The sequence below is a fragment of the Panthera onca genome, chromosome E3 (assembly GCF_046562875.1).
Source record: "Panthera onca isolate mPanOnc1 chromosome E3, mPanOnc1 haplotype 2, whole genome shotgun sequence".
Classification (NCBI taxonomy): Eukaryota; Metazoa; Chordata; class Mammalia; order Carnivora; family Felidae; genus Panthera; species Panthera onca.
The window spans coordinates 40092670-40120512 of record NC_138354.1 but is presented as its reverse complement, the minus strand read 5'-3'; the positions used below and the strand labels follow the sequence as shown (position 1 = coordinate 40120512).

General features: G+C 61.0%; 1 protein-coding gene across 3 annotated transcripts in view; it reads right to left on the bottom strand.

The window, feature by feature from the left end:
* The window catches only part of PKD1 (polycystin 1, transient receptor potential channel interacting), a 44254-nt gene extending 21320 nt beyond the window's left edge, over positions 1-22934 (bottom strand). For 2 of the 3 annotated variants that reach the window (XM_060648104.3, XM_060648105.3), the window contains exons 1-14: positions 22466-22929; positions 8123-8194; positions 7945-8016; positions 7478-7647; positions 6435-7106; positions 6157-6340; positions 4846-5066; positions 4319-4434; positions 3779-3905; positions 3217-3464; positions 2036-2791; positions 1109-1240; positions 733-908; positions 404-537 (exon numbers count right to left, since the gene is read on the bottom strand). In XM_060648104.3, coding sequence (XP_060504087.3) covers positions 404-537; positions 733-908; positions 1109-1240; positions 2036-2791; positions 3217-3464; positions 3779-3905; positions 4319-4434; positions 4846-5066; positions 6157-6340; positions 6435-7106; positions 7478-7647; positions 7945-8016; positions 8123-8194; positions 22466-22680 — 3295 coding nt within the window. In that variant the 5' untranslated portion in view covers positions 22681-22929. Of the gene's footprint in view, positions 1-403; positions 538-732; positions 909-1108; positions 1241-2035; positions 2792-3216; positions 3465-3778; positions 3906-4318; positions 4435-4845; positions 5067-6156; positions 6341-6434; positions 7107-7477; positions 7648-7944; positions 8017-8122; positions 8195-22465 lie in introns of all 3 variants that reach the window. The other variant, XM_060648106.3, reaches the window with a different exon arrangement.
* Between the last annotated feature and the right edge of the window lie 4909 nt (positions 22935-27843).

Below are 27843 nucleotides of genomic sequence, written 5' to 3'. Positions count from 1 at the left end.
GCCCTTGGGCCCTGTCCCGGGAGGTCCTCGCAATGGGGCCAGTGCAGGGTGCCACAAGCAGAGGGCAAGACGCGGGGCTGGGGCATAGATGAGATGGGAGCAGACCCTCCCTGGTGAGCAGAGAGGGTCGGTGCAGGGCAAGGGTGGTGGGGTCACCAATGATCACTGTGCATTCTGCGTGTGAAACTTCTGGAATTTTAAAAACGAAAGATAACTCCCTTCTGAGCCAAAAGTGGGTCTGAGTAGGGGCCAGGAAGGTCCAGTTTCTGCCCAAGAGACTTGAATTGTGGGGCTCAGTGGCCCGGACACCACTCTTTCACTCTATGAAGGGCCCCAGGCCACCAACCCAGACTGGGCAGAGGGGAGCTGTCCCCACAGCAGGGTGGCGGGCCCCAGCGCCCACCTGGGACGGCGTAGGTGTGTGTGACATTGTGCGCCACCAGCACCTGGGCGACTGCAGGGTCTGGCACCGGGAAGGACTCATTGTACGGAGGCTTGAACTGGCCAATCACCTGGGCCCCATCCCCAAAGGTCCACCTGCCGGGCCACAGGCGGGAAATGAGCAGGCTGGAGTGGGAGCACGCCGGCCGGGCTGCAGCCGCTCCCCTCTCCCAGGGTCCCAGGTACCCGCCACCTCCTGGCAGGTGAGGAGGGACGGGCTGGGGGAGAGCCGGGCCTCAGCCCCACAAGGGCTCGGCCGGCTCCACTGCCCGCCAGACCGGGAACACTCACAGAAAAGCCACCTCCACAGCCGAGTCCACCAGCACGTGGGCAGCCAGTGCCAGCGTGGCATTGGGGGGCAACACGGGTGGCACTGCAGACACCCAGAGGCCCCTCATCCTGTTCATCCGCTCCACAGTGACGTTATAGTTCACGGTGACATTGCTCACGTGGTTGGAGGCCGTCAGCTGTGGGGACAGGTAGCAGTGTGTGGGCTGCCAGGGGGTGGCGAGGAGGCCCAAAGCAGCGCAGGCAGAACCCCACCCTGCACTCACCCGCGGCCAGCCGGGGGGTCCTCCGGAAGCAAAGCGGAACAGAAGGCCAAGATGAGCACCGCAGTCCCGGCCCCGCCCCCGCCCCCGCCCCGCCCCCGGCCCCGCCCACCCACCGAGAGCTTGAAGACAGCAGCGCTCTGGTAGATGACGTTGAAGACCACATTGTGGAAGGTAAGGGACTGCTTGTCGTCTATAGTCCAGCGGAAGACCACGTCTGAGCCGGCCTCCACAATGGGGCTGTACCTCTGCAGGGAGGGCACAGTGTGGGCGGCGCTGGGGCTTTGGAGACCCAATTCTGCCCTAAGCAGAATTCCACCACCTGAACACGCCTCCCCAGGGGGTTTCCCAGGCCAAGACTTCAGACACCACCAGAGGTGGAGGGCAGGGGGAGGGGGGTGGGGCGCCTAGGGGGCCACGTGTCATAGGACTATGGGCTGACATGCCCTTTGACGTTTCAGTTCCTCCAGCTTCCTGTCTGGAAAGTGATCTAGCACCAGGGACAGAAAGAGCCCACCATCCGAGTCTCCGTGCACCCTGTCCCTGGGCTCCTGCTCGGGCCCGCAGTCTCAGCACAGGCTGCTTGGGAAGGCACGGGAGTCTCAAGAGGCCTCGCGGTTCTGGGTGTTTACCCGAGTCAGCCGACAGAACAGGTGTGAGCAGGGAGCCGAGGTCAGAGACGGCCCTTCTGACAGCCCGTGTGCAGGCCGTAGAGCTGGTGGCTGACCTGTGCGTGTGTGGGAGGGCATGGGGGGACACCCCGAGCAGCAGGTATGGCACTGACAGCAGCAGGGTGACATGAGGACCACCCCCCCACGAAAGCACTCCATTCAGCATGATGGGAACGCAGCAGGGGCCTTGAAGACACTCAGGCTCCATGAGGGTAGAGCTGCTCAGGGGCCGTGGGAGAGACCGCAGATGCTCAGAGCTGCTGTTTGACAGGTGGTTCCTCACTAACTTGGGAACTACCACCGGTCTGAGGAGCCCGAGAACAGAACCTGCCCAGAAACCAACCCCGGGGCCGCCTTCCCCGCCTCACTCACCACCAGGACGCCTTGCAGCACCCGGGCTTCGGGGCTGGGTGTGGCCCGGAGGCCGCAGATGGGCTCCTCGGCCTTCACCTGCAGGCTGAGGTTGGCCCGGCCGGCGCTGTTCTCCACCACCACCTCCACCGTGTGCTCGCCCTCACGGAGGCCGGGCAGGGCCAGCACCGAGAACAGGGTGGTGTTGGCCTCGAGAGCACAGCTGGGCACCAGGGCAGCCACCGGGGCAGGGCAGGCGGCCTCAAAGGGTGCGCTGACATTGCCCCCGGGCCAGTGGGCCGTGGCCGTGGCGTTGGTGCCCGAGTCTACCCGGAGCACCAAGACCGAGCCGTTGGTGGGCACATAGAGGCGGCCATCGTGGGGGGTGGGATGGGCCACACGCAGGCCAGCCACCGGGGAGAGCACATCAAAGTCGCAGGACAGGTTGTGCGTGGACACGCTGTTGCCCACCGTGGCCCGGACCTCATAGTGCCCAGGCCGCCGCAGCCCCGGGTTGGGCCTCAGGCCGAGCAGAGGGGTGAGGCGCTCTGTGGCGGCGAGCAGCCGCAGGGCGCAGGCGGGGCCAGTCGGGGCCACCTCCAGCTGGGCGGGCAGGTGGGCCAGCCAGGCCGAGGCCACGGCGGACAAGTACGGCGCCTCAGGGCCAGGGGGTCCGAGCGCCGGCGAGCAGTGCAGGAGGGCACCTGGTCCAGCGTCGTGCTGCAAGGTGACGAGGTCACTGGGGAGCAGGGGGACGTCCTGGCCCTGGAAGGGGACCTGCAGGAAGGAGGCAGGCTGTGTCGGGCCCTCACAGCAGGACGCTGCAGGGCGGGGGGCTACAGGGAGCACAGGACCAGGGTCTCCAGCAGGCAGGCGGGATCCACCTGGGGTAATCTAGACTCACACCCACAGGGGGCCCGGCTCTCGGGCACTCACTCACTCACTCCCCCGGGCCCTCATGGAGGGGGCTGACAGACAGGCTCAGAGGGATGGGCCGTGTGCAGGGCAGAGGACCAGGATGCGGGCCAGGCAGGGGCAGGACAAGCAGAAGGGCCCGGGTGGCAGCTTCTCATGCTGGGGGGTGAGCAAGGACAAGGACAAAGCCGGAGAAAGGCAAGGGCCTGGTGCGCCAAGCGGAAGAGTGTACTGTCTGTGCTTCAGGGAGAGACCCAGGCCTCAGGCAGCAGGGCCAGCACACGTACTGAGTACTGGGTGGGAGGGCCTGCCGGCACGGAGAACAGAAACTCCTTCCAGAGCACACAGGAGGTCCCAGGGGGCCCTGGCCCTGACGTGGACGCGTTGGCACAGGCCCAGGGCCGGCAGAGGGTGTCCGGTGACAGGGGGATACCAGTTTGGGGGCACCAGCGTCCCTCTGGGGTGCACGCGGGCACCGGCAGAGCCTGGCTCTCCAGGGACGCGCTCTCGGGCTCCCCGCCATGTCCTGGGGCCCCTGCAAGGAGAGGAGGGGTGTCAGGGACCCCCGCTTGCTAATGAGCCCCAGTCAGGGACACCCCACCCCCAGGGAGACACGAGGTCTTGCCAGGCAGCACGCCCACCCCCACCCCCACCATCCCTCCTCTATTGCTCCTGACACCAGGCCAGCTGACTGACTCAGGCGAGTCCCGGCGACACCGAGCAGGAGTCGGTTTCTCTACAGACCCCACTCTGTGCATCTCAAGGCTGGAGACCGGTCCGATAGCCAAGGAGCCACTACACGTGACGGCACAGACAGGTCCCCACTGCCCCAACGGGACGGAGCCCCACCTGCTCCTCCCTCGGGCCGGAACACCTGCAGCCGCAGCTGGGCGGGTCGGTGGAGCTCCTGAGTGCCGAACTCGGCAGCGATGAGGAAGGCTTCTCTACTCAGGCCCAGGCCGGGGAACACCATCACCTGGGGAAAGGAGGACTGCTCAGCTCCACAGACCCCAGCCCCCGCCACCCCACCCCCCCAGCACCCACTGGGTCAGAGGGGAAGGAGCCCCCAGACAGGGCTTCACATTGTAGCTAACGGTCACTCGAGACAAAAAATCAGGTCAAAACCATCTGTGGGCAGCAGGACCCTGACCTTGTTTTTTAAAAATCCACAAACACCCAGAGAAAACACTGAGGAGCACTCAGAGCTCTCTGAGCTACCCGGGCGGGTACCTCTCCCCTTTGCACGGCAGTGGGCTTCCTACGCGTCTCTCCTCGGCAGGTAGGACGTTAAAGGTCCAGAAAAAAGAGCTTGTTTTTCAGAGACACTCATAAGCCAGGCCAAGGCTAAGTCTCCAGATCAGGTCGTGGAGGGTCCTGGGGTCAGCCTACCTCGACAGGCTCCTGGGGGGCTGACAGGGCCTCCTGCTGTGCCAGGGGACTCAAGGGTCCCTGCAGGTCTCCAGGGGGCGCTCCCACGAGGAAGTTCTCCGCATCCCACACAGGACCTGGGACAGCGCGTGTACAGTAAGGTGCTGGTCGCGGGCCAAGGAAGAGAGTGTCCGCGGGCCCCAGGCAGGGCCAGACCCAGGACTGAGCCACTTGTCGGTAGCCCCCCAGCCCCCTCCCCCTCTGTCTGCTTCATCTGGTACAGGCTCAGGTTGGGACAACAGGTGCTCAGCAAACACCAAACCGACACGGAGCAGCTAGGAAGGAGCCTGGGTGAGAGACGGGACTGTCCTGGGGCAGCCGGGAAACACTGCGTGGTTGGGGGCTGGGGGAGGGGGGGGGCGGGGGGCGGGACAGCCATGCGGAGGAGCTCCCAGGGTGGCCAGGAGACCTTTCATCGTTTAGGGAGGCAGCTGTCCTGGTCCAGGACACAAGGTGCCCCCTAGCCCCTCCGGTAGCCCCAAGCGCACCTCCAGGCCGGAGCTCACAGACGTAGCTGTGGGGCACCGAGCACAGGTCCGTGTTGCACTGCCCCGCGGGCCCAAGCCGCACACAGCGCTCAGCCGTGGCAGGGTGCGGCTCCCCAGGCAGCCAGTTCTGGCAGCTCTCCAGGCTGAAGGCCTCACCCCGCACAGCAGGGCCCGCCTCAGCCCCCTCCACAGCTGAGAAGCCAATCCACACGTCCAGGCTCCTGCAGGCAGACGGTGGGGGGAGAGGGCACTCGGGGGGGCTCTCCAAAGACACCCCTCCATCTGCCCTGTGTCTCTGGGAGCTTCTTCCTCGTTCCCTACAGCAGCCCCTCAGGTGAGACCTTGTCCCTCCCCCCGCTTTCGAGACGAGGAAAAATGAGGCTCAGAAAAAGGACCCGGCAAGCAAGGTGGCGGCAATGTCCACCCCCACCTGCCCATGGGGCCAGGGGCCCAGCTGAGGGCTCCTTGCCGGGAGAGGCCTCAATGTGGCCAAAGGCTGCACACACCCACGCGTATTCCGTGAGAAGGCTCCAGGTGTTGCATTTGGGGAGCAAGACGCCTGAACATCAGCTCCCCAAACGCGACGCCTCACAGCTCTGACAAGGTAGGAGGGCCCTCCTGGGGACTGGGCTGATAGACACAAGGTCAGGAACGGGGACAAACGAGGGCACACGGAGAGGAGTGAGGTGCTATAGCCAGAGCCAGGCACTGGGGCCCGGCTACCGCCAGTTAACCGAGTGACCCTGGGCAAGGGCCCGGACCATCCTGGGCCTCGAGTTCCCCTGGTGGACACTGAGGACGTCCAGGGTGCGATCCACACTGCAATCGACACCTCCCCAAACAGGGACTCTGGGAGAAGCAGGCGTCCAGCCTCCATTCCCTTCCCAGCCCTGGCAGGTGCTGAGAGCAGAGGCAGGGGCGATGCCTGCTATAGGAGAGCACATTTCCTCGCGGGCCTGGGGGGACGAAGGCGTCCAAGAGGTTCCTTGTGCGTGGGTGGCCTCCATGGTCACACCAGAACTGTCCCTGCCCCTGCCAGGAGGGGCTCGGCGGGGGACAGCAGGGGTGGGCAGCACGTGGGACCTGTGATGCATCCCCTACCCTACCCGTACCTCCACATCTGTGTCTGAAACGCTGATGAGACGGTGTCGGATGAGCAGGGCTCCCAGGCCCCACTCAGGCCGGCCGGCCGGCCTTGGCCCCTCCAAGCACCCCCACCTCTCCTGATCCTCCTCAAGACTTAGGCTCTGTCTCCGACCCAGCATTCCGGGGATCCCACCTCACAGCCTGTCTGGGGGTGGGGGCAGGTACCTGGTGACCTGGGAGACCAGGAAGTGCTGGACGGCGGGACTGTCCACCATGGCCAAGGCGGCCCCGGCCCAGGCCCGGCACTGCTCCTGTGCCTGCAGCCAGGCGGCCTTCTCGGCCACCAGGCGGTAGCAGTGCCCATTACCGGGGAAGATCACGGTGTCCGAGGGGCAGAGCGGATGCACCACTGGGGAGTCAGCAGGCAGGGATGGGGGCATCAGTGTGGGCCCAGCCAGGACTGCCCCACCCATTCCAGCCCCTGGGGGCGAGAAGGCACCCACCTCGCCCTGGCTCCTCGCCCAAAGACACAATACTGTAGGTGGCTTCCAGGCCGGAGCCACCACGATTTCGGACGCCAAGCTTGAGGGTCTCATCACTGAGTACCGAGACTGGACACTCGAGCTCCAGGGCAGCAGGGGCCGCCTCCACTTGCACCTTGGCCCCTAGCTGGGCTGAGCCAGCCCCCAGGGCCAGCACGGCTGTCACCTGGTAGTGGCCGGGCAGGGAATAGCGGTGAGTGGTGGCAGGACCAGCAACATCCACCTTAGGGGAGCCGTCACCAAAGTCCCAGTGTGTGGAGCTGACGGGCAGGGAGGCAGTGACATGGAAGGCTGCTGGCTGGCCAGAGGCCAGGGGTCCTGGAGGCCCCACCAGGGCGGCCCCTGGGGAGGCAGGGAAGACGTTCTCAAGGAGGGTGGGGCCCCCGCAGGCAGGGGCGAGGGGCAGCGGGGGGCTGGAGCACAAGGGTAGGCAAGCCGAGGAGGCGTTGGGGGGCTGGGCCGCCCCGCACAGGCACCAGCCCTGGTCCGAGAGGGCCCCGAGGCCCCAGCCAGCCGCAAAGCAGAAGGCGCCGCAGGCCTCGGGTGCCAGCGGGCCCTCGTGGGCAGTGGAGAAGGCCACCGGCACCACGGCACCGGAGCTGTTGTCCGGGAGGCAGGCAATGTACTCCTCACCTGGACAGAGCAGACAGCCTGGTCCTGGGCGGGCCCCGCCCTTGCTGCACCCCTGCCCCCACCCTAGGCTGGTCCCCAGGCAGGCCCCACCCCTACGGTGTCTGTGCCCCATCCTAGACCCCAGATCACGTCGCAACCCCCCCCCCCCCCACCCCGCGGGGCACTCACCACCCTCCCCTCCTCCCACCTGCACTGCTCCCTTGACCCCCGACCTGGTCTGTCTCAGCAGCTCAGCAGCCATAATTGCTGCCCAGGTGCCTCTGTTCCCAGAGTCCCACCTGCCACCACCCCCCAGGCCAGTGACCCTGGAATACCTATGGGGTCCTAGCCGACAGAGAAGGACCGAGCTGGTCACATTCAGCCATACTCACCACAGCCGCTATCTGACAATGGGACGCCGAGCAGGGGCCGGCCAGCTAGGGGGCCGGGCCCAGCACACGTGGCCGCCTCGGGCCGAACCACGCGAACCCGCTGCTCTTCCACCCAGCGAGGCAGCCACGCCAGACCACAGTCACACTCCAGTGGGTTTCCGCTCAGGTTTCTGCAGGAGGCACAGGGCCGGGCGCTCAGGAGTCGGCAGGGCAGATGAGGGGCCCTCGAGGAAGTCTGCACTGGCCTCGCCCCAGGGAGTGGGGGCCGGGGGCGCCCCGAAACACACAGCGTCCCACCACCCCTGTGGCAGCCCGCCGGGCCCTCGGAGGGCTCCAGCAGGCGAGCAAACAGCCCTCGGGGCCTGGTCTCAAATGGGAGTGGGCCCGGAGGCCAGGGCAGGACGGCAGGGAGGGTTACTGGGGGCCTCAGGGTTGGCTACCAACACCCACCAAAAACCACAACTTACATTTCACTTAAATTAAATAAATTAGCAAATAATCCTTCTTCTAAAGTAGAAATCTTGTTGTTACTTATATCCCTGGAAGAAAAGGGGGATTCAGCCGTGTCTGACGGGAGCCCCCATAACCGAAACGGTGACAGGTAGCCAGCACCTGACCCCACCCCCCCCCAGAGGGGACACTCACAGCTCGGTCAGTGCGGAGAGGTTCGCCAGGAGCCCAGCGTCCAGTGCCCGGAGCAGGTTGTGGGACACATCTCTAAGGAGCAGAGCAGCCACAAATCAGCGCCAGAGCCCAGAGCCCCGGACAGGACACGAGCAGGTGCAGGCCCAGGCCCAGGCCCACCCCCAGAGGCTTCCTCACAGCCACAACTTGCAGCCTCCCACCCCCCACTCACTACACTTGGGGCCAGGGTATGGGATCCAAACAAAGGAGCAGGAGAAGGCTGGGAGCCCTGAGCGCGCCATCCACACCCTGCCCCCACCAGTCCCCTGCCCCCCTGGCCCAGCATGGCAGCCCAAGGGTCTCCAGGGCCAGGGGCCTAGCTGTTGCCGGCTCCAGGAAGGAGATGGTCTCAAAATGCCCTGAGACACAGTGGGGCTCAAAGACCGATAAAAGGAGGAGACCCTGGTGGACAACCCCACAGCACAGCAATGCCAATGGAACGCAGCCAAGCCCAAGGCTAACAGGACCCCAGTAAGAGCACGGTAGTACACAGGTTCAATGGGAAGCATCACCGGGCAAGAATCACCACGAAACGTAGGTTTACGCTATGTTACACAAGCTGCGTGTGCTGGGCCCTCCGGAGACATATTGACCCTGCAAGAGTCCACTCAAGGACACAAGATTAACACAGACAACACTAGCCACCAGGAGTGAGAGACTGACCCCAATAAACCCCAGGAGGTTCAAAATCAAATGTGACAGGGGAACGTCTCAGCAGTGGGGAAAAACAAAAACCAAGACCCAAAGTTAAAGGTGACACTCTTCTAAAACCGAACAGACTGAAAGAATACAGGAGGACGCGACAGACTCTTCACAGCACGAAAGGATAGGCAGAAATAAAACATCCGAACCAGATGATCCAACTACAGAAAAACATGCAACCTCTACACAGAATATCAATAAAATCAGAAAACGAGCTGAGAAGAGTGCTAGCAATTTAGACAAGGGATCAAAGGCCCTAATGCCCTTTGCGCCCACACTGCTAATAGACGGTGAGGACTACAGGAGAAAAAAGACTTAAAGAACATGAAATTAGTGAGAGAAACACAGAGGTCACAGACGGACGGAAAAACCGTTCCCTGTGGGTAACAATTGGAGACACCCCAATGGAAACAGCACGACAGCACTTTTATCCAAGTAGTGAACGTTTTCAGAACCGTGACCCCTGGTGCTGGCAACCCTGGCCCCACTCCTCCAGGAGAGTCAAAGCCTTTCAGGCAACACGCTCTGTAGCCAAAGATTCCTGGCTGGCCTGGGGGTGGAGGCCACGGTGGCCCCTGCCCATCCACTTCTTGGGACAGAGACCCACGGACCATCCTGACCTGGTGAACACCTCTGGTCACCTGCTCCACTGCTCCCCTCACCCCTTCCTCAGGCTCACACATGTCTGAGTAGACCCTGGTCACGGCCTCCAAAGTGATGACACCTGGGCCTCCCACCTGCAGAGCCTCTGCCCTTCCAGATGTCACCTCCCGCCCTCTGAAGTCCCCAGAACACCTCTCACCAGCCCTACCCCTGCCCCCAATGACAACCCCGTTGTGCAGAGGCCAGGGATCCATTGATGCCTCCTCCCAGCCTAACCATTCCTACGTCCTGCCAACCCAGCTCTTAAAACGCTCAAGACTCCCGCCTATCCCAGCCACAGCCCGGTCCAGACAACCCATCCCGGGACACCTGCCTGGCCCCCACCCAGCTCGCAATAGTCACCCTCTGAAACGGGTCCTGCCCTGCCCGGCCTGCTCCAAATACAGCAGGACCTTAGTCAGAACACGCTGGTGTGAAATCAAGGTCCTCCCAGGAGCCGAGGCACTGAGTGGCAGCTGAGACCAGGCCTCCATACAAACAGGCCCCCAAAAACACAGAGAAAGGGGAGAGTCCCGGGACCTTGCAGGCTGGGATGCCTGGAGCAGTACCCCTGCCTGGCTTGCAATGCCAGGAACCACGTCTGGAACCAGGCTGAGGAAATGACCCCCACCACGGCCCCTGACAGCTGCTGCACCGTGGAGACCCGCTGGCCACACAGCGTCTCATGGCAACCAACAAGGGCCTAGGAAAGGGCAGGACCAGCTGGAGCCCTCTCACAGGGCAGCACTGCCGCCCCCGGCCCCCCCCCCCAGGAGCCAGGGGAGCCGCAGAGCCCCTCCTGTCACCTGTGGGGCAAACCAGGCTTTACAGTCAGAGAGCCTGGAGCCGCCGGGCGGGGGCAGCCCCCTCAGGGGCAAGAAAAATCCAGGCGCAAAATGCAGTCCCTCTCTCTGCAACTGGACAAACGGAGATCTAAAGGAAGGGCCGGAAAGGGGTGCACAGTAACAACTCGGTCTTTTTTAAGTTTATTTATTCATCGAGAGAGAGAGAGACAGAGAAAGAAGGGGACAGAGAATCCCAAGCAGGCTCTGCGCTGTCGGCACAGAGCTCGATGCGGGGCTCGATCCCACCAACCATGAGGTCATGACCTGAGCTGAATAAAGTCAAGAGGCGGGGGCTTAACCCGACCGCGCTACCCACCCGCCCTGGTAACGTCTCAATCTTGGGAGCAGGCAAGTCCCCCCACCCCCCCATTTCCCATACTCATTCTGCCCTTGAAAGACGAGAAACGGGGTGTGGAGACTTCCGTGCAGAAAAGGACAGACTGTCTGAGGGGACCTGGGATGGGGGCTTCAGAGGGGAGCAGACACAAGGGCGGGTGGCATGGGGGGCCAGGAGCCCCACCGAAGAGCAAGTTGGGGCAGCAAGGCTTCCTCCACCCTGAAGAGGTGTACTGTGACTGACAATGGGCTCAAGGCCAGAGCCCTGCCCGTCCCAGCAAGGTGCCCCAGATGAGGCGCTGGCCTCAGCGAGCCTCTCGGTTTCCCACGGGCGGGAGGAGAAAACTCTGTGTGTGCGAGCGCGCATACACACACACACACACACACACACACACACCTGCTCGTGTAGGTCCCAGGACCTCCAAGACTGGAGAGGCCTGACCCTGCCAGGTGGTTCCCGGGATGGGCTGGGCAGGCTGGGAGGCCAGGGAGATGCAGCCAGCCTCACACCCACTGGTCAACTACAATGTTCTGCGGTGGCAATGGCTGTGCCATGAGAAACTTCCGTGAGACCTACGTACGGACCCCCGGATGTCTGAACTGAGGCTGGCAGGGGGCCTGGGCCTCTGAGGGACAATCAGGCTGCGGCGGCATGAGAACCAACAGTCCCAGGAGAGAGACGATCCAGCCAGATGCGACCCAGGGATGGTGGTGCACAGGGTGAGAGTTCCCAGGAGAGCTTCCCAGCTTGGGTCTCAAACACAAGAGGAAAGAAAGAAGGAAAATCCCTAAAATGTTTTTCCACATCCCGTTTTCTGGAAAATCCATCATGAGTGGCAGCTGCTGGGAGCCGCCTGTGGTGCCTGAGAAACCAGGGCAGTGGGTGGGAGGGGCAGGTCGAGCCCGGGGCCCAGGCCACTCAGCCAGCACCCACCCTGGCCTGTCAGGGCACCACTGTCCCTGGCCTCATTGGCCTGTGGCTCCAGGCCATCCTCAGCTCAGTTAAGTCCTCCATCCAGCTCCGCCTGGCCTAGCGCGCCCCTCTGAGGCTCCCTTCCCCCACACGCGGAAGGCCCCACCGTCATGGTCACACGGTCACGGGCACTGGCCACGTGCTCCTTGCCTCCCAGGCCCCAGCTGAGCCCCTTCCCCCACCCCAGCACTCACCTGGGCCGAGCCTGGCCCACAGTGCACAGAAAACACCAGCAGGCTCCCCAGGACCCTGCTGGCCAAGGTCCCATACCCTAAGGGCAGAACCAGGACAGGAGCCAGGTGCCACACCAAAGGTCCTGAGCCCCAGCCCCCAACCTGCCCAGATGTGGGAACATCTGCGTGGGCAGGCCACAATGACAGTATGCACTGGCAGGGATGGGAAGAGCAGAAGGAACCCTGAGGGGGAGCCCTGGGGGGACGCCAGAAGGAGGAAACTGAAAGGAACCCACAGACCCAAGGTCCCAAACAGCCACTTGTTCACATTTCCATCTGTTCTTGCCATCACTGCTCTGGGGGAACACCAAGGAGGCCTCGCACCAGCCCTGCTCCAACCCCCCAGCCGCTAGGACTTCCTCTGTAACCCCCAGGTGACATCATCACAGTCTGACACCCTGCCCCTACACCGGGGTCCTGCAATGCAAGGGGGAGACACAGCATGCCCAGGGAGCCTCTGCCGCAGGGGCCCAGCACAGCCAAGCACAGCAGTGTCCGGCCCCTCCTGGGAGGAGGGCCAGTAGCCTGGCCGGACAGCACCCTTAAGAGGTCCTGGGGCAAAGAGGGCCCACCCTCTGGGCCAGTTAGACACTCCCCGGCCCCTCCGAGGCCCACACAAACAATCTCCAGGGACCCCAAGGCCCAGGCTGCAGGGGTCAGGCCAGCTTAGGGAGGAGGTGGGTGACCTGGGGACACACACACCAGCAGGGGGCAGGCACACATCCGTGACAGCACAAGACACATTTCACCTCCCCAGGCACCAGGGATCAGGCCGAGAGGCTGGCCTTCCTTCTCCTCCCCCAAAGTGACCCAGCAGTCACCGGGGAGCCCAGTCTGTCCCCCTGTGCCGGGATGGTCCTGACTCCCTCCGCTTTCCAGACCAAACATTCTCTCGGGCCTTGGGGTTCAGGCATCCAACCGCATGTCCCTGTATGTCTGGGTCTGATCTTTCCTGCTCAAAGCAGAAGCCTAGTGGAGGGATCCCTGCTTCGACTACGGAGGTGGAAGTGCCGGCAACAGCTGCTGAAGGACCCCATCCCATGAGCCACGGCAGCTCCCCTGTGCCGTCTGCACACAAGGCTCAGCACTTATAACCCGCCCCTGCTCACATCTCAGGCCGGGGAGGGCAGGGCAGGGGAGGGCAGGGAGAGATCAGAAGGGGCTGCACTGGTAAAGTGGAGCGGGTCAGGGTGTGTGAAGGTGGAAGCCTGAGGATAGGATGGCCACAGTCAGCACGTCCTGAGAGTTCCTGAGTCTGGGGGGGTCTCCCAGAGCAGTCCCCTTCTAGAGTGGAGGAGCCAGAGGCCCGGGATAAGCTGGGACCCTGTCCCGCAGCCCTGAGCAGCCTCAGTTTCCTCCTCTGCCAAAGAGAGGAGTGGCCCCTGTGCCCGCTCCCCAGTCCAGATGCTGGGCGGGGTCTGGGGGCCAGCCGGAGCCCCCAAGGAAACATCTGCGCATTCCAGACGCATGTGGTCAGCGGCGGGGGTGAGTGCCAGGCCCCAGCCTGTCACCCCCACCCCTGAGCTGGCCGCCGCACTGGAAACAGGGCTTGGGGGGGGGGGGGGGAATGAGCTCTGGAGGGGCCTCTGCAGAGGTTATGTAACCCACTCCTTGTGAGCCAGCAGCTGCCTCCTCCCTCTGGCAGGACAGGACGGCCTTGCTGGAGGGGGAGAAGGTACCCCACTCCCCATCCAACGCCCAGGGCTCCGTGCTCCTCCCTCCATCCCTCACAGGCCTCCTGGAAACACAGCCTGGGCTGGCCTGTCCTCTCCCCGGAGGCCCCACAGGTCTCATCAGCCCAGCAAGGAAGAACCCCGCATGCCCCCCTCCCGCCCTCAGGAGCCAGGCCCAGGCACAAGGGGAGAGGCCAGAGTGCTGGACCTGGGCCCCTACCGCCCCCCTCCCCCCCACCTCACTAGCAGCACTGGGGGCAGGCGGCTGGGAGCCCAGCACCCGAGCCAGTTTGAGTGTAATAACCTCATTCTGTTTTCATTCCATCTATTTATGGCGAGCAAGGCTGGCTTCCAGGACCGGAAATGATGATGTTTAAATTAATGAATTCAAGTTTAGGAAGGAGCGGATTTGAAGACAAACATGCCGAGTGGGCCCGCGGGGGAGGGGCAGGGGCAGGCTCTCCGGGGAGAAGGGACAGGGAGGGCCCCTCCGGCCCCAGGGCATCAGCAAGGGGCTGTCTCAGCCACCAAGGTGAGGAGGAAAGGCCTGCCGAGGGAACCTTCCAGATCCAGGAAGTGGCCCACGTTTCTCAGCATCTTATGGGGCCCCCTCACCCAGGCTCTGCCCTCCCACAAGTGGACCCTCACCAGGACAGGACACGGGTATCTGGGGTGGTGATGCTGCTGGCCTAGGAAGCCCTGGGACCACAGGCTGGGCTGGGGCATGGGGGCGGGGGTGGGGGGGCCTCTGACCTGCAGAAAGGAGATGAAGGTATAGGGTGTCCCCCACACTAGGAGGGAAAGACATCCTCTGGAGGAGAGGTGCTCCAGGTTCAACTCACCAGAGGTAGCCACCTTCAGGGCATTAACAAGGCAGGGCTGCCCAGGAGAGGGTCCAGCTTGCCCCTCCACCCGCAGCCGGGAATTTGGGCAAGGGGAGGAAAGGACCAGTAAAGTGGGGGGGTAGTGGGGGAAGCAGCCTCCCTCCAGATTTGGCACCGTGCCTGGGTACCACATCCAGACCTGTCACAGCCAGCCAGGAGCACACACCATCCCCTCCCGCAGGTGGTAGTGCTGGGGCTCTGGGAGGCCACCCTCCTCACCATCACGCCCACCATCACCTCCCAGAGTCGGAAGACTGGACAAGAACAGCCGGGCTCCTCCCCATTCTGGCTGGGGAGCTGGCATGTGGTCTCTGGCCTTCCAGGGACACAGACATCACCCACTCGGCTGCTGGGCACAGACGACCGTGCAAACCAGCCTGACAGCAGGGTTACAGAGCAGTGTGAAGGCACCAGAACCTGGAGGCTGCCAGCGCTGTTAGCCTTGCCCTGAGCACTGGCCCTCGTCCCCTGCTTAAACCAGCAGGAAAAGCTGGCTTCTGGCCCTGCCTCAGGACAAAGCCCTTTCCAGGGTGGCCCCCAGCACCCTGGAGCGAGCTCCGTGCCTTCAGGGCCCAGGGGGGCTGCTAAAGCCGGAGCCACCACACTTGTCCAGGCCGGGGCCCACAGCACCTCAGGGAGAGAAAGAGCCCTGCCCACCTTGGCCACAGATGCAGCCCCCTCCCTGGCACGGGCGGCTGGGCACCACCGGGCCCCTTGGCGGAGACGGCTGCCAAGCCACAAAGAACGAGGTGTTCCGGGAAAAAAGGACGTGAGCTGCATTTTCCAGCTGCGTTTTGTTCAGCAGCAAGACTGCAGGCACGCTCGGCCGGCGCCCCCGCTGCACGCGGCCCACCCCGTGGACACAGCCCCGCCTTGGCCGGCTGGAGACACACAGGCACCCAACTCGGAGGGCCAGGCCCCAGTGTGCCCGGGGCCAAACGGCCGCCACCACCCCAGACAGCGGCAGGACACACGGGGTGTTTTCATTCCAGAGTGCTCAGCGGGCTGGGCCCGTCTGGGTTCCCGCTGCTGGCGCTGGCCACTGCAGAGTGTTCCGGAAAGGAAAATGTGCATCTCCATCCAAAATGGCTTCCTTACTTGACACCAAAGCCCAGCCAGGGTCTCCCTCGAGAGCCAGGGTCTCAAGAGCCGTGGGGGAAACACAAGTGGTGGGAGAAATACCCCCCACCCCGTCCCAGGGGTAGCCCGTGGGGGCAGGACCCACGTCCCACAGGGCCACCCAGCCAGCTGTGATAGGACAGTGGCCAGAGACTCACTGCTCAAGGCCAAGGCAGAGCGAGAGAGAGAGGAGGAGGAGGAGGCCCCTACAGGAGACGACACTCTGGTCTCGGGGGAGAATCACAAGATGAGCCTGCAGGGAAGCAGGAAAGGGAAACCGAGTCTCACCAACACCGAGCACCTACACTGCTAGCCCAAGGGAGATCACAAGGCTGTGCCATGTGCGTGACCACAGGCAAGCAGCAGGAGGGTGCCAAGCGGCTCTCGTGGCCCTGGATCTCAATGGCGCCACATCATCCCAGGTCACAGAACAAGGTGACCACGAGAATTCACACGTTCTGTTTATACCTCCAAGCTTCCAAGTGTCACGAATCTGTACTCGAATGCATCAGAAACACAAACGCATAAAACTGAGATCCACACACCAGAGGAGCGCACCAGGCCTCACGAATCCCCACCGCTGCGCGACCCTGCGTGGAAGGCACCCCCGAGGTCAGACCAGGGGCGGCAGGAAGGCTTCTGGACACCAGGCATCCCTGAGGTGGGTGCTGAGGGTGTGCAAGGGTCCGCCTGCTGGGGCTCCCTTGTGCCTGCCCCATCGGCCGTGGGGTCTGAGCAATGTGCTCAGATCTGAGTCACCAGCACATGTGCTCCGGGGGTCCTCTCCTCGGGCTTTTGTCTGTCAGCGGGCGGGTCCCAAGGACCCACTTCCCGGCAGCCGGTGCTTGAGGACAAAGTAACGGGCTCCAAGAACATGGGGGAATAGAACCGAGGGCCACTTGGGCAACAGTTACGATCACTGTGGCCTCAGCACCGAGCCTTGTGGACGAGCCCACAACCCCGGGAGGGCATCTATTCACGGTGCCTGCCTTGCAGGTGTGGAGACTACAGCTCAGGAAGGCTGAGTGACTCAGCCAAGGTCACGCAGAAAATGGGGGAGCTGGGGGGCGCCTGGGTGGCTTAGTCGGTTAAGCGTCCGACTTCAGCTCAGGTCATGATCTCGCGGTCTGTGAGTTCAAGCCCCACATCGGGCTCAGTGCTGACAGCTCAGAGCCTGGAGCCTGTTTTGGATTCTGTGTCTCCCTCTCTCTCTGATCCTCCCCGTTCATGCTCTCTCTCTGTCTCAATAATAAATAAATGTTAAAAAAAAATTAAAAGAAAAAAGAAAATGGGGGAGCTGGGACATGACCCAGGTCTGACTTAGGGCCAGAGTCCTGACTCCTGGGTCCCCACGCTTCCCTCCTAGAACCAGGCAGGAAGTCAGCGGGAAGAACCACAGCGTGGATGGCCGAGGGAAGCCCAAGGAGGGAGCTGGGGCCGAGGGCTGCACAGGGCAGGGCCGAGCAGGCAGCTGAGCCCAGATCCCACCCAGTCCCTCTCAATCCCGCTCAAAGATGTCCCCACTGCCACCTCATCGAAACGGGCCCCCGTGCGCAGCTCCAGGGCTCTGCTCCAGAACGTGCTGACAAAATCACTTCTCTGCCACAACTCACCAGCCATGTGACCTGAGGAAGTGACTCCACCTCGGGAAGCCTCAGTTTCCCAGCCTGTGAAACGCATCAAGTGTGGTTCCAACCCCACAGCACTATGGCAAGGCACTGAGAGATCAAGGACAGAAAAGGCTTAGCAAGGAGCCCAGAACATGGCAACACAGAGGGAGAGGATGAGACAGTGGTGGGGAGTGGGGGTGCGCACCCCCCCCAGCTCTTTTCTTCAGAGATTTGTTTTTTAATTCGGATGTAATTCACATGCTCTGAGGTTCACCGTCGTGAAGTATACAATTCAGTGGTTTTTAGCATCTTCTCAGGGTTGTGCAACCATCACCACTGTGTGATTCCACAACATTCTCATCACCCCACACGGAAACCCCACGCTCCTTGGCCGTCATCTCCAAACCCCATCCCCCACCCCAGCTGGAGAAAACACTCATCTGCTTTCTGGCTCCGTGGATTTGCCTGTTCTGGACATTTCCTACCGGTGAAATCATTCAACACGGGGCCTCTAGTCTGGCTTCCTTCACCGAACATGTTTTCAAGGCGCATCCAGGCTGTTGCAGGTGCCAGCGCTTTGTTCCTTTTGATGGCTGAGTGGTACTCCACCGTGTGGACGGACCACATTCCGTGGATCTGCTCGTCTGCTGCTAGACACCGGGGCTGTTTCCACGTCTCTGCTACCGTGGGTAGTTTATGGGTAGACACGGGTTTCAGTTCTCCTGAACAGACACCCGGGAGCAGAAACGCTGGCTCCTACCGTGACTCCACATTTAATCTTTGCAGGAGCTGGCAGATGGCTCTCCGATGTGCCGCCCCGTTTTACGCCCGCCCGTGGTGCGTGAGGGTTCCAGCTTCTGCACGTCCTCACCAACACGTGCTCTGACCCGTCTTTGGTGATAGACCTCTCACTGCGGTTTGATCTGGGTTTCCTTGAAAGCTGGATGCTGAGCATCTTTTCACGTGCTCACTGGTCACCCGCGTCTTTCCTGGAGACGATGCCCATTCAGATCCTTCACCCATTTTCACTTGGGCCGTGTATCTCATCGGCATCGACCGTGTGTAAGACGCCCTTCGTTTACGCTCTGGCCGCAGGCGCCCATCGCAGAAACGGCCTGCACATGCTCGCCCCTGCAGGTGGGCCCATCCCCAGAGGCGGCCGCCCTCACGGCTCCCGGGCGCCGCTGGGCTCCCGAGGGTTGGCTGCTGGCGCTGTGGGCGTTCCGGTGTCGGTCCCTTCTCGTACCCAAGTGTGCACACGCAGCCAAGGCCTCCCCACTCGCCCTCCCGCCCAGTTGGGGGCCAACCACACCCTGAGGCTGGCAGGTACCCTCCTGTCTACAGCTCTGGCAACTCAGCCTTCCGTGTCCCACTGGGAAACCACCGCTACACGTGCGTTTCTCTCTGATTTCCAAGCGCAGGCCGGCCACATCGTGCAGCTCGGGGAACATGAGGGGAGAGCAGCTGGGCACGCGGGAGGTGCCAATCCTCCCGAGACCCATCTCCACGCAGCAGCCAGTGTTCCCTGCCACTTCCATCAGGGACCCTTCAGTGCCACCCTCCCCGCCTGCTTCTCCCACACCTCCGTCACCTCGAGCCTCAGAGACCCCTCCAGGCTGTCCCCGTCTGGCACGCACTCCCTCAGACCTCGCAGCGTCACCTACGCCGGGGGTCCGTCCAGGCAGCGCCTCCAAAGCAGCCCACTCCCCGCATCTGTGTCTTCGGTTTAACATGGGCTTGACCGTAATAACCGAGCCTCACAGACTCTAGGCACGGGGCGCAGCACACAGCAGCCAGGCTCTCCGTCTGATGACGAGGACTCAGGGAGGGGACCCTCTGTGGCCAGGCCAGTCCTCAAGGCAGCAACACGCGTGGCACGTACAGCCGGACACATCACGCACACACCGGGCCCAACGGCCACAGGTGCCACCTCCCCTCACGCCCGTGTGCCATGCAGATGCTGGGGGCCCAGCCTCCCCGGTCTCCCTCGCTCCCTCCTGTCACTTAGGGGCGAGGCCCTAAGTACCCCCAGGTGACAAAAGACCCTAAGGTCCTGATATTTCCCTCCACGAACCAAGTCCCCACCGAGTTCCTGCTCCAAACCTAGTCCTACAGACCACCGACGGAAACCAACAGCACACATCCCGAGAAGGGGGTGGCCGACAACAGCCAGCCACACGTGACACTGATCGACAGACCACAGCTGGAGGAGCACCGTCACATCCAGACCTCTCTCCTGTGACCAACATTCTACCTTCATGCTGTCCTGTCCCATGCAGTAGCCACTGGCCACAAGCGCCTCCAGGGTACTTGAAATGTGGCTTGCCACACAACACAGCTCTGGACTGTCAAACTACAGGAAACGGAGGGCAGCGGGACAAACCAGATGTCGCCATGGTGATGGCAGAGGTGCAGTTCAAGCCCAGACCCCAGTCGGGGCCGCTTTCAACAAGCAGCATAAGGAAGGAAAGAGATGTGGGAAAATAAGGAAGGAAAGAGATGTGTGTGATACCTCGTCAGAAGACAGAGCACAGTAATTGCACTGTGTGGACCGTATCTGGATCCTAATTCAAACTACTCAAAAAACAGAGACAATCCAAAACCTAAACACACTAGACACATACTGAGATCAGGGAATCACCCACTGTCTTAGGGGAGACCACGGTGTGGCCATCCACTCCAAAATGCTTATACATCAAAGAACGAGAGAGCTGGAATTTGGTTCAAAAATGGAGGTGGGAGTGTGGAGGGCAGGGCAGAGGGCAACGGGTCCATGAGGTTCAGCACAAAACTTTGCCTACTTCTGTGCGTGTTCCAATGGTACACGATGAAGCTTTAAAAACAGCAACTCTTTGCTAGTGACGTCACCTCTCTCAGGCCACCTAACCAGCAGCACCATCTCACCCAGGAAAGGCTTGGTTTCAGAAGCCCAGGCCATCCTGCATGATGAGGCGCTGAGGCCCCGAGTCCCCTGTGGGCCAGCCTTGGTCCTTATACCCGTCTGGCCCTGGGGCACCTCAAGCTATACGAGGAGTCTCATGGAGGGGTGGCCACGGGACTGATGACACAGGTACCAGGCCTGAACCGCTGGCGGCACCCAGAAAGCAGGGCTGCTGGGGCCCCTGGCCACGCACACCCTTACCCAGCAGGCTCCCTGCCCTCTCTGAGCTTGGTCCCTCTCCCTTGGAGAGGAGAAGACTCCCCTATCTCCCTCTCCCTGAGCACAGGGTTTGCAGGGTTGACAGACTGCTGGGGCAGCCGACAGAGCCCAGATGGTAGTCTGGGGAACCAGTGAGGAGCCCGATCTCCCTCAGTTCCTGGCCCCCAGCCTCCAGAAATCTCCCAGAGGCAGCTTCGGAGTGTAAAGGACAGTGTGGGGTATCCCCTGATCCCCATCTACCTACTTCTCAGGGTCCCATTGCAAGCTCAGCGGGTCCAGCAACCTGGGAATCCTGTCCTGTCAGGCTGGGCCAGCCCGCCAGTTCCCAAGACCAGAGCCTAAGGGGACACACACGAAGCAACAGTCCTGGGCTCCATCACTGTGCTCAAGAGGCTCCAGAGCCTGCGCCCCGCTGCAGGCCCCCCAGTGACCCACCTCTACAGTTGATTTCCTGCACAGCTCCTGGAGGCCAGCTCAGCACCAGGTGCTGGGGAAGCAGGGGAACCAGAGAAGAACAAGAAGGAGCCAGGCCTGACCTCGGCAGCTCCCAGCCAACCAGAGATGGGTAACTTCACTCACAGCATCCAGAAGCAGGTGGGGTGCATCGGAAGCGATTATACAGGGGCTGGTGCAGGCGACACGCCCATTTCCCACCTCAGAGACAGCTGGGATGGCAACTTAGGCTTAAGTGATCAGGTGGCTGAGCGACAGGCTCCCACCTGACCCTGGAGAACCCCCAATTCCACCCGACAAAGCCCCAAGGACATCCAGACCACCCAGGAGAAGTACCCATCCCTACTTCACCCACCTACCCACCAACATCCAAACTCATCTCAACACTGGCCACGGGTCCCCTAATTAAAGGGGCCCACACACTGGAGGCGCCCAGGGAATGTTACAGAACCAAATTCCAGGACCCATCCCCAGGGTGGGATGGTCTGAGGACACTAAATGCTCCCCAGAGGATTCCAGCATGTGGCCAAAGACAGACGGGACTCCCAGCTCAGGTGCCTGAAAGTGCCCAAGAAATCCACACAGGGCCACAGGAATGCAGATCAGCAGGCCCCGAGCCTGTCCCCTAGCCAGGGGACAACGGTCTGCAAATCCTGGTCCCCTGCACCCTCCCCATTCCAACTCCGGGTCCGGAGCATCTCAGGCAAACGGGGCCCTGCCATGTGCTGGCCGCTACTTGTTCTTGGGCAAATCACACCATCTGAGTCCAAGCGGAAACCTGACAATAGCTCTTCAGCATTTTAAACCAGTCCTGGCAACTCCACCTACCCATTGTCCCCAGGATAACATCGGAGCCCTAGACACGAGGGGCATAAGGTCCATTAAGAGCGCAGCCCACCTCTCGTCCTGCCCCACTCCCTCAAAATGCCCCTGCAGTTGCCACAGTGGGGTGTACCCTACACCCACACATGGCCAAATGCAGCCTCCAAGCCTTGCACACACGGCTCCCTCCTCCCCGCCTCCCGCAGCCTCCAGACTCCTCCTTCAGCATCAGGCCAATTCTTACACATCCTTCGAATCTCTGTCCAGACACCTCTTCCAGGAAGCCTGGCCCGCCATCCCAGACAGAGCTCTCTCCCAACTGGTTTCCCGCTGCAGAGGTCCCAGGTGCAGAGCGTTCCCCCCAGGCTGCGTTCTATTAGCCTCTAACTAGCGTCTAACAGTTTGCGGGTTCCCTTCAGACGCCTCCCAAGCAGCCCCCGCGCGCTGCCGCGGGTTCCCCCTTAACTCGCGATTGCGGAGCCCCACCAGGTGGGATACTTCTGCTTTCAGAGAAACCGGGATGTTTCTGCTGCGCCCTGGCCCAGGCCAGGGGGGCTGAGGGCCGGCCGCGGTCCCGGGTTTTCCTTATTTAGTCGGGCCGACCTCACTGCGTTTGGAGCCTCGCCCTGGGAGAGGCCTGGCCCGCACTGCGTTTCCCCTTCAGAGGCCGGGGACGCGCCCACGCCCTGCGAGGCCCGCCAGGCCGGCGGCCTGCCCGGCCCGGCCTCTCCCCGGAGCCGAGGGTGCAGGCGCGCCGAGGCCGCCCCACGCCCCGGGCGCCCCCGAGTCCCGGCGCCCGCCCGGCGCCATGGCAACCGCCCGGCCCGCGGCGCAGGGCGGCGGGTTACTCACAGCGCGGTGGCGTCGGCGGGGATGCGCAGCGCGGGTCCGAGCGTCCGCAGTCCGCGGCCGGAGCAGTTGACGCGGCAGGCGGCGCCGGGCGCCGGGCCGCACAGGCAGGGCGGCGCGCACGGCCCGCAGCCGCGCCCGGGGCCCCCCGCCAGCGCCCCGAGCCACAGGCCCAGGCCCAGGGCGAGCGCCAGGCGGGCGGGCGCGGCGGGCGGCATCGTCAGGGCAGCGCGCGCATGGCCCCGGCCCGGCCCCGAGCCCCCGAGCCCGCCCGGCGCCGGCGGCCGCGGCTCAGGCGGGGCCCGCGGACTGCATGGCGGGGCGCGGGGCGGGATCCGACGGCGGCCACGGCCTGTCTGCCTGCGCGACGCCCGCTCGGCGCTCGGGCCCGGCCGCACTCTACGTCCACGGCCGGCCGGTCGCGCGCTCGCGCTGCAGTGCGGGCCCGCCGCCGCTCCTCCTCCAGCTCCTGGCGCGGCGCGGGGCGGGAGGGGGCGGGGCGTCCTCAGGCCCCGCCCTTCGCTCTGCAGGGCGGCCGCGCGCCCGGGGGGTAGGCGGGGCGTCGCGCGGCCGCGCGCACTCCTCCCTCGGGAGCGGCGCGGGTGGGGCCTCGGCGCAGCTGCCCTCGCGCGCCCTCCAGCCTCGGTTCCCCGCCGCCGGGGCGCCCCGCAGCCCTTCGCGGTGGCGAGCGTCGCCGCAGTACGAACACCAGCGGTGGTAACCCCCGCGGCCCGCGACCTTTGAGCGCCCGCTGCGTGCGCTCGCCCGCTCCCAGCGCCTCTGTCCCTTTCCGTCTCGGCCGTATTCCAAGCTCCTGGCCCGGGGTAGGCGCTCAGTAAATACGCACCGCGTCCTCTCTTGGCGCTCCTCCGGAGGGCCGGCGACGTGTGGCGGCTAGTCCCCGCTGTCTCGGAGGTGACGCCCCAGGTGGGCCTCAGCTGGGCGGGGGGAGGCGCAGCGTCCCAGCCGCCGCCCGCCGGGCGGAGGGCAGGAGGCCTCGCTCTGCAGCCGGGGCACCCGCGTCCTACCAAATCTAAAAGAAAAGTGGATTTGTGGCTCTCGGGGCTGGGGAGCCTGGAATGGGGAGTGACTGCTAATGGGTGTGGGGTTTCCTCCTGGGATGAGGAGGACGTTCTCTGGAATTAGGTAGTGGCGATGGTTGCACAGCCTTGTAAATACACTAAAAATCACTGAATTGTGCTCTTAAAAGGATGGATTTTACGTTGTCTCAACTTTCAGTGAAGAAGTAATAAAATTGTTCCACCGTCGGGCCATTGTGGATGCCTGACTGTAGGTAGCAGAGCGGTCACAGGGAGAAGTCCCCAGACCCTCACATGGGCGAGGTCCCTGTCCCACTATCCTGAGACCCGGTGCCAGACTGCATCCCAAGGCTTCCGGACTTCCTGTCCTCTGTCCCCCTGCTTAAAATAGCTGGAAACCTCAACCAGACCCACAAGTCTGGGTCTATGTCCTGCTACCTGTCGCTGGAAGAGCCCAAGCAAGATCACCATGGGGCCCACTGCAGCTCTGCTTCCCCTCCCCCCCAGCATGACGTGGCATCCAAACCCCTCACTCTCCTCATCTGTGAAATGGAAATAGCATTTAGGGCTGTTTCAGGGCTGGGGGAAGATCACAGCCAGCCCAGAGCCAGCTCTCAGGAAAGATCCCAGGGTGAACAGGTGGGGACCCCATGAGGCAGAGGCCAGGGATGAACAGGGAACAGGTAGTCTGCCATGTCCTGGAGGTCACATGACTCAGGAACAGGCAGAGGATCTCCAGGTGTCCAGGGTGGAGGAAGGCGGCCGATAGTCCAGCTCTGGCAGCTGTGGCCCGTTCTCAGGGCTCAACTCTCCAATTTGGAGCCTCTTGGACCAATTCCCTACAGGGTACGGAGAAGGACTTAAGTTAGACAGGAGGGGGAACAGGGAGGGACTGTTGAGCCCGCGAGCCTCTTGGGCCTCAAGAACACTTTTATACAGAGTCACAGAGGGAGTGCTTGGGAACCCAGTTTGGAAAACACTGATATGAGGGTCTAAGCCAAGGTGGGGTTGATGGGGTGACGCAGGAGTCCTGGGGAGGGAAGGAAGAGGCTCAGATGGTACCTAATCTGGGGGCTAGGGGCTGGGATGGGTGGGCATGACCTCAGGGAGGAGGAATGTGGAGGGAAAGGTGAGGAGTAGGTTCTGGACACGTGGTGCTCTAGGTCACTGAAGAAGGTGCCCAGAGTGCAACTTAAAGGGGGGGGGGGTGAGACTGGGAGGGGAGGGTGAGCAGACCTGGGGGAGATGAAAATCCCCAGATGTGGGGAGCCCCACCCTAGAGGAGGGGAAAGAAGGTTTGCAGGGCGTCTGAACAAGAATGCCCCAGAGAAGTAGTGGGAAACAGGTACGGTGTATGGAAGTTGAGGGAAAGGCTACAGGGAGGAAGCCAGCAGGGGCTCGGGCTGCAGGAACAGAGCAAGGGCTGGGGGTGGTGCAGCCACGCCTGCCCCCTTGGCCCACCCACACTGCACAGAACCACATGTACCCCCCCCCCCTTAGGGCTTCCAGCACTATCTACAGCCTCCCGCCTCTTAGCCCTTCCCCACGTTGTTCCCTTTGCCTGCAGTGCTTTTCCATCCCACCTCCACGATTACTTATGCTCGCAGAATCAGCAGAGATGCCTCCTCTAAGAAGCTTCCTCGGCCCCTATGTCATGTGCCAATTGGCATCGCGCACTCGGGGGATGCGTATTTATGAGCTATCTATTGCGGGCAGAACACTTATCCAGGTGCATGTCAGCGCCCCTAGTCCTGAGGGTCATCCCGTCCCTCGATCCTGCCATGTCACCTGCACAAAGCTGAAGGCACTGTATTCATCCATGACCTTTACTGAGGGCGCATGGAGTGGAGGGGTTAGATAGCAAGCCAGATGCCAGCCGGTTGGCGGCAAGTGAGGGAGTACACGTGGCAGTGGCCCGTTGCTCCTAGATGCTTAGATGTCAGAGGAAAGAGAAGGGTACAGAGTAGCGGTAAAGGGTTTTTCTTCCCGTGAGACAAAGGGGAGGAAACCCACATCCTTCGTTTCTCCACCCTTCCCTCCACGGCCTCCTTCCACGGAGTCCTCACGCCTCCCAGGTGCCCGTCCAACCCAAACTTTTAATTCCAGTCAAATGACAAACTTGAGATAGGAAAAGAGAGGTGAAAAATGAGAAAAGCAGGTGAATCCAGTCTAAGTGACTGTTTGAAGAAGGTGGTGGAGTAAATGCAATTGTTTCAAAAGGATTTCTGAAACAGAAAAGACGTGTTTAAGGAAAAAATTCATTATCTGGAAATGAAATTCTTGACTCTTTCAACAAACAGAAAATAAAATGGGCCAAAGATTTGTTTGATTCAGAGAGGGGGACATTGGAGAATTGGGTTTTTTTTTTTTAATGTTTATTTATTGATTTTTGAGGTGGGGGAGGGGCAGAGAGAGAGAGAGAGAGAGAGAGAGAGAGAATCCCAAGCAAGCTCCAAGCTGTCAGCACAAAGCCCAGCATGGGGCTTGAACCCAGGAACCCATGAAATCATGACCTAAGCCCAAACCAAGCATTGATACTTAACCAACTGAGCCACCCAGGTGCCCTGACAATTCTTTATTGATAAAACTTAGATTTTCAGGTAGTTTTTTTTTTTTAAGTTTTTAAAAATTTATGTAAGTAATCGCTACACCAAATGTGGGGCTTGAACTCACAACCCCAAGATCAAGGCGTTGCATGCTTTTCCAACTGAGCCAGCCAGGTGCCCCTTAAGGTTTTTAATGAAGTTAATGATAGCTGTTAGCGTAAAAGGGAAAATTGGGGGTTGGGGGGGGAGTACACAAGAAAACCTAATCAGCCCAGGAAAGAATTACAAAAGGAAATAGTGGATCAATGTATGAATCAGAATAAGCATTATTAATCAAATAAGACCCAGCACATGGGTGATCATAATACATGTAAATTTTGTTACATTTCCCTGCTACAGAGCAAGGATTCTCATGATGAGGAGGCATACTAAATATATGTTTAGTACAGTGAAGGCTCCCCTCAGCCCACCCAACCACAAGGACATCTACCTGAGGTGAGGCCTGAAGAGCCGTCTGCAGAGGATCTTGGGACAAGGCAGGACACCCTGACAAGCCAGGTAATTGAAAGATAAATGTAGGGGCCCCTGAGTGGCTCAGTCGGTTAAGCATCTGACTCTTCGTTTTGGCTCAGGTCATGATCTCACGGTTTGCCGGTTCGAGCCCCGCATTAGGCTCCTCATCAACAGCACAGAGCCTGCTTGGGATTCTCTGCCTCCCTCTTTCTCTGCCCCTCTCCTGCTCATGCTCTCTCTCTCTCTCTCTCAAAATAAATAAATAAAGCTTAAAATGATTTTTTTTAATTAAAAAAGAAAGGTAAATGTAGAAGGGATAGATTCCTTCTTTGTATTAATTCCAGTCATGGTTTCATGGGTGTATACATATGTAAAAACTTACCAAATTGTACATTTTCTTTTTTAAGGTTTATTTGTTTAAATAATCTCGACACCCAAGGTGGGGCTCGAACTCACAACCCTGAGACCGAGTCGCGTGCTCTACCGGCTGAGCCAGCCAGGTGCCCTAAGAGTATAAATTACCTTAGAAGAAAGAGTAGAATGGATCAATAAAACAAAGAGAGCTATTTTTAATGTATAAAGCCACTGAGATTTTTAAAAAGAGTCTGCTGGCAAGTGTGACTGCAAGAGAGATAAAAACAAAACACAGAGCATTAAGGTTAAGAACGCAGGTTTATGAACAGAAATAGAAGTAAAAATTATAAAAGAAATATATGTGCAATTGTTCATAAACTTTTGAAATCTCGATAAGATCATTATATGCTAGAACAAGACAAACTATTAAAACTGACTCAAGAAGAAATAAAAAGTCCAAATAGACCAATCATAAAGGAAGAAATCGAAAACGTAGCAGAGCCATGGGGTAGGGGAGGGGAGAAGACACTTAATCCAGATCTGTTTACGGGAAAATCCCATCAAATGTGGACAGATCAGATATGTGATCTGATGTGATTTTATGTGTACTCTTAGAGGACATGGGCACATCCCAATAAATTTAATGCATATTTATGTGTAATGCAACGTATTCGGTATAGCATAATTTGTATGCCTAAACAAACTGGATTAAGATAGTACAGAAAAAGGAATCCGTTGTCCGGTGATTTTCAGGTCTGTCTCAGCCACAGAACCTTTGTTTCACACAAAACCGCAAACTACAAAACGTGGACGGTGCTGAGGGAGCTGAGCAGTGGATCCCAGAGAGATCCGGGTCCTGGTGCTCAGAGCCTGTGAACGGGGCCTCACCGGGCAAAAGAGACCTCGCAGATGTGATTAAGTTAAGGGT